At 31.3% G+C, this 6,172-nt stretch overlaps 1 protein-coding gene across 1 annotated transcript; it reads right to left on the bottom strand.

The window, feature by feature from the left end:
- Positions 1 to 1,902: 1,902 nt before the first annotated feature.
- CBG26758 lies at positions 1,903 to 3,394 on the bottom strand (the record flags this gene model as incomplete). The annotated part of the gene is made up of 3 exons (XM_045240943.1): positions 1,903 to 2,190; positions 2,939 to 3,213; positions 3,274 to 3,394. The coding sequence occupies 3 exons, from the start codon at positions 3,392 to 3,394 to the stop codon at positions 1,903 to 1,905; spliced, it is 684 nt and encodes a 227-aa protein (XP_045100754.1).
- Between the last annotated feature and the right edge of the window lie 2,778 nt (positions 3,395 to 6,172).

The following is a 6,172-nucleotide window of genomic DNA, read 5'->3' as shown; positions in this document are numbered from 1 at the left end:
TATTTTCCTTTGTTTATTAGCCTTTTATTGCTTTCTCATATTCAAATTCCCGCCTTTTCCCTCTTCCTTCGTGCAAGCGCGCCCTATCGTTGAGGTCTCGCCACGAAGGGGTTAAAGGCGCACACACACTCGAAACGGGTTCACTGGCCTATTTTCTATTCAGAGAGATTTGACTGAGTCTTACTCAGTTAATTCTAGAAGTAGTTAGTGCTGTTCCGTGACGTTTCCCTTCAGTTTGCAAGTCCGTCAACCTCGTTACTCATCATTATTCCTACTATTCCAATACTATAAGACCTCCGGCGATCCCCGATCGTCTTACCGGCCTTATTGGTCTATAGGAAACCGCTAATGGTGTGAGTTGATATGGATTTCCTTCTGAATAGACTAACGGCCAGTTCTGTGACCTGTTTCATGAGTGTTTTCCTTTCATTGCTCTCATCGTGACCACTAGGAAGCGTGTGCTATTGGGAACTTTGTCTATGAGATGCGATAAGCTTGTCACCGGTAGAAGAAGGGTTTTTGTTGCCCAAGGCTTTTTGCCCCTTCAACTATTGAGTGATCAGTGATGTCCTTCTCGTCCGTCTCCAAGCCAGCCCGACTCCAAGGAAACCTCTTATTGACGATATATTCTCCTTAATATGCCGCTCAATAAATGGGTCACTGATACTACTGTTGTTATTATTGTTTCCACACCGCTTATCTGCCCGCTCGTCGTCCCACTCCTCGCTACAGACATAACTAGTTCCCCTGTTACCGATGCACTTCCCTAGCCAGACATTGCACACATAGAGGTAGCTTGTTTCTCTGGAGCCGTCACGGGGAATCCAACACTCCCCAAGGTGACCCCTCTACAGCACTGTGATAATCCTTAAATTGTTCTTCGTTCACGGCCTCGCAAAAAGGAACCTCAAAACAACGCGCTTTATCGCACACAGTTAGCGCCGCCCACTACAAGTTGGCGCCACGTACTTCAATGACCCAAAAAAGTTTAATTTTTCGAAAAATACACTGCGTAATGGAGAGACACAGAGCGTCAGAAATAAAACCGCGATGCGGAACCGTTACGCGTTCAAATTTGGCACGTTGCCAATTTTCAAATCAAGGTTCCTTTCCGCGAGGCCGTGTTCGTTCAGAACAATCCAGCGCTTGTGGCTCAAATTCTGTGAGTCTTTGCAAACTTTGCAAACTTTTTTTTTAATTTGAAAAATTGAAAGAAATCCACGTACGTATTGAAATTCATATGTGTCACAGACGCTATATGATCTGTCAAACTCTTCCACTTTTTCGGAACCTCTACTCCACAACCCTGAAATTTCACAGTGACACAATTTGATTCAATTTTGGGTCTCTTTGGTTTACTCGAATTGTCTGAATTTCCAGAAGTTGATGGAACATTTGGACCTTCCTGATTCTGAAGAATTTTTGGGCATCAGGACAAACAGACAGACATATGGATACCTGTTTTTTTGTCATTTGTCACATATTCCTTTTTTCCCATTTTCGCTTTTTTTGAATGTTTAAAGCCAAAATTTTCAGATTCGGTTTGAGTTTCAACGTCTTTTTGAATTGCTTCTGAAAAATGAAAAAATCCATATTTCCAAAAAAAATCTCTGAAATCACCAGGATGATTTTTCTGAAACTGCACTGAATAATCGATCAAATTTTCATTCAAAATTCTCATCACTTTTTCATATTCCTCTCCAGCGTCGAGGTTTGAAAATTGCCGATAAAAAAATATTTAAAAAGTAACAGAAAAATTATGGAAAAACTGGAATTCCAGAAAATTTATAATCTCAAAAAGTTCAAAAAAATTCGCAAAAAATAATATTATTATTCAATTTCAATAAGTTAAAAAAAGGTAAGAAAAAGTTAAATAAATGAATCACAAAATAATGAAAATTTTCAGTATCCATCTGTCCATTTCAATGGGAAAATCGGCTCGAAACCTGGCGAATTGCTTTCCGGCATATTCAGATTTTTCAGAATTTCCAAAACTTTTGAATCTTCCATTTTCGAATTTTCAGCATTTCCAGAATTTCTCCGATGAGATCGTTTTCGATTTTTCGCTTTTTCAGATTCTCGATTTTCAGAAGGTTCTGGAATTGGAAAAATTGTCGGATTGCTCAGTTTTGGAGTCATTTTTGGAAGAGAATCCGATGGTTCTGGTTGCGATGAATCGGTTTTTGGGCTCTGAAAAAATCAATGATATTATGTCTAAAAATGAAAATTTTCAACCCAAAATCTGACTAATTGAAACCCAAAAATTGATATTTTTAATCCAAGAAATTGATATTTTCAACCAAACATTTGGCTATTGCGAACCCAAAATTTGATAATTCTAATCCAAAAAACATCAACTTTGAACCCAAAATTTGATATTTTCAACTCAAAATTTGTAATTTTAAGCCAAATTTTGATATTTTCAACCTAAATTTGTTGTTTGTGTTTTATGTTTTCCACCTAAAATTTGATTATTGTGAACCCAAAATGTGCAAATTTTTACCCAAATTTTGATATTTTAAAGCCCGAATTTGATAATTTCAACCCACATTTTGATATTTTTGGGTCAAAAAATGATGTTTCCAACCTGAAATTTGATGTTTTTGATTTAAAAATTGATATTTTGAAGACAAAAATTGATGCTTTAAGGCCAGAATTTGACATTTTTAACCCAAAATTTGATACTTTTGATCCAACAATTTAAAATCTGACTAGTTGAAACCCAAACTCCGATAATTTTGAAACCAAAATTTGATGTTTTCAATCCAAAATAGGATATTTTAAAGCCAAATTTTGATAATTTTCATCCCTAAATTTGATATTTTTGACCCAAAAATTAATTTTTCGTAGCCGAAATTTTACATTTTTGACCCAAACATTGATCCCCAAATTTTAAGAATTTTCAGCCTAATTTTGAAATATCAGCCCAAAAACTAACCCCAATTTTCTCTCTCAAAATGTCAATGGTCCGTTTTTGGCTGAAATTCGAAATTCGAGGTCCCAAAGCGGCCAACAATTTTTGAGTATGAGCAATCGGATCCCCTTTTTCACATTCTTGCGATTTTGATGGATTTTTCGGGATTTTGAATTTCGAATTTTCCGAATTTTCTGAATTCATCGATTGATTATCAATTTTCTCCTCATTGATCGATTTTTGATTATCGGTCTCAACTGGGGCCGTTGCTTCTGCTTTGGCTTGTTCTCTGATGGCTTCTGGAAAAAAAATTAGCTTGAAAGTTTTGGCGGAAAATTTAAACTTTTCAAAAAACTCACTATATTTTTCGTAGAGCTCTTGCAAATTCGACGTCTCCACGTATCTGAATTTTCCTTGGTACAAAAATTCCTTCAATTCCACGACGTCATTGTCTGGGTTGAATTGAATGACCATGTACATTTTTAGGGGGAAAACTGAAAATTCAAAACTTGAAATATTCAAAAAACTATTAAAATTTAAAATAGACGAAAAATAGCCTCTGAAAAGGTTGCAAATTGAAAAGAATCCGAAAAATGATGATTTATCAAAACAACAACAAAAATTCAAAAATTCCCGGGTAGATCAAAAATTGGTCAAAAAATTTGGAAATTTAAGTCTGGATTTTGAGAAATCCCAATATTTTAAATTTTTAATTTGTCTGGAATTTCAGAAATTCAGAAATTCTGAAATTCAGAAATTCTGAAATTCGGAAATTCAGAAATTCAGAAATTCAGAAATTCAGAAATTCAGAAATTCAGAAATTCAGAAATTCAGAAATTCAGAAATTCAGAAATTCAGAAATTCAGAAATTCAGAAATTCAGAAATTCAGAAATTCAGAAATTCAGAAATTCAGAGATTCAGAAATTCAGAAATTCAGAAATTAAGAAATTCTGAAATTCGGAAATATAGAAATTCAGTAATTCAGAAATTCAGAAATTCAGAAATTCAAAAATTCAGAAATTCTGAAATTCAGAAATTCTGAAATTCGGAAATTCAGAAATTCTGAAATTCGGAAATATAGAAATTCAGAAATTCAGAAATTCGGAAATTTAGAAATTCAGAAATTCAGAAATTCAGAAATTCAGAAATTCAGAAATTCAGAAATTCAGAAATTCAGAAATTCAGAAATTCAGAAATTCAGAAATTCAGAAATCAAGAAATCAAGAAATCAAGAAATTCAGAAATTCAGAAATTCAGAAATTCAGAGATTCAGAAATTCAGAAATTCAGAAATTAAGAAATTCTGAAATTCGGAAATATAGAAATTCAGTAATTCAGAAATTCAGAAATTCAGAAATTCAAAAATTCAGAAATTCTGAAATTCAGAAATATAGAAATTCAGAAATTCAGAAATTCAGAAATTCAGAAATCAAGAAATCAAGAAATCAAGAAATTCAGAAATTCAGAAATTCAGAAATTCAGAGATTCAGAAATTCAGAAATTCAGAAATTAAGAAATTCTGAAATTCGGAAATATAGAAATTCAGTAATTCAGAAATTCAGAAATTCAGAAATTCAAAAATTCAGAAATTCTGAAATTCAGAAATATAGAAATTCAGTAATTCAGAAATTCAGAAATTCAGAAATTCAAAAATTCAGAAATTCTGAAATTCAGAAATTCTGAAATTCGGAAATTCAGAAATTCTGAAATTCGGAAATATAGAAATTCAGAAATTCAGAAATTCGGAAATTTAGAAATTCAGAAATTCAGAGATTCAGAAATTCAGAAATTCAGAAATTAAGAAATTCTGAAATTCGGAAATTCAGAAATTCAGAAATTCAGAAATTCAAAAATTAAGAAATTCTGAAATTCAGAAATTCTGAAATTCAGAAATTCTGAAATTCGGAAATTCAGAAATTCAGAAATTCAGAAATTCAGAAATTCAGAAATTCAGAAATTCAGAAATTCAGAAATTCAGAAATTCAGAGATTCAGAAATTCAGAAATTCAGAAATCAAGCAATCAAGAAAGCAAGGGATTCAGAAATTCAGAAATTCAGAAATTCAGAGATTCAGAAATTCAGAAATTCAGAAATTAAGAAATTATGAAATTCGGAAATATAGAAATTCAGTAATTCAGAAATTCAGAAATTCAGAAATTCAAAAATTCAGAAATTCTGAAATTCAGAAATTCTGAAATTCGGAAATTCAGAAATTCTGAAATTCGGAAATATAGAAATTCAGAAATTCAGAAATTCGGAAATTTAGAAATTCAGAAATTCAGAGATTCAGAAATTCAGAAATTCAGAAATTAAGAAATTCTGAAATTCGGAAATTCAGAAATTCAGAAATTCAGAAATTCAGAAATTCAAAAATTCAGAAATTCTGAAATTCAGAAATTCTGAAATTCGGAAATTCAGAAAGTCAGAAATTCAGAAATTCAGAAATTCAGAAATTCAGAAATTCAGAAATCAAGAAATCAAGAAATTCAGAAATTCAGAAATTCAGAAATTCAGAAATTCAGAAATTCAGAAATTCAGAAATTCAGAAATTCAGAAATTCAGAAATTCAGAAATTCAGAAATTCAGAAATTCAGAAATTCAGAAATTCAGAAATCAAGAAATCAAGAAATCAAGAAATTCAGAAATTCAGAAATTCAGAAATTCAGAGATTCAGAAATTCAGAAATTCAGAAATTAAGAAATTCAGAAATTCGGAAATATAGAAATTCAGAAATTCAGAAATTCAGAAATTCAGAAATTCAAGAAATTCAGAAATCAAGAAATTCAGAAATTCAGAAATTCAGAAATTCAGAGATTCAGAAATTCAGAAATTCAGAAATTAAGAAATTCTGAAATTCGGAAATATAGAAATTCAGTAATTCAGAAATTCAGAAATTCAGAAATTCAGAAATTCAGAAATTCTGAAATTCAGAAATATAGAAATTCAGTAATTCAGAAATTCAGAAATTCAGAAATTCAGAAATTCAGAAATTCAGAAATTCAGAAATTCAGAAATTCAGAAATTCAGAAATCAAGAAATCAAGAAATTCAGAAATTCTGAAATTCAGAAATTCAGAAATCCAGAAATCAAGAAATTCAGAAATTCAGAAATTCAGAAATTCAGAAATTCAGAAATTCAGAAATTCAGAAATTCAGAAATTCAGAAATTCAAAAATTCAGAAATTCAGAAATTCAGAAATTCAGAAATTCAGAAATTCAGAAATTCAGAAATTCAGAAATTCAGAAATTCAGAGAATTC

The sequence above is a fragment of the Caenorhabditis briggsae genome (assembly GCF_000004555.2).
Source record: "Caenorhabditis briggsae AF16 supercontig from assembly CB4, cb25.NA_247, whole genome shotgun sequence".
Classification (NCBI taxonomy): Eukaryota; Metazoa; Nematoda; class Chromadorea; order Rhabditida; family Rhabditidae; genus Caenorhabditis; species Caenorhabditis briggsae.
This window is presented reverse-complemented; position numbering and strand designations above follow the sequence as displayed.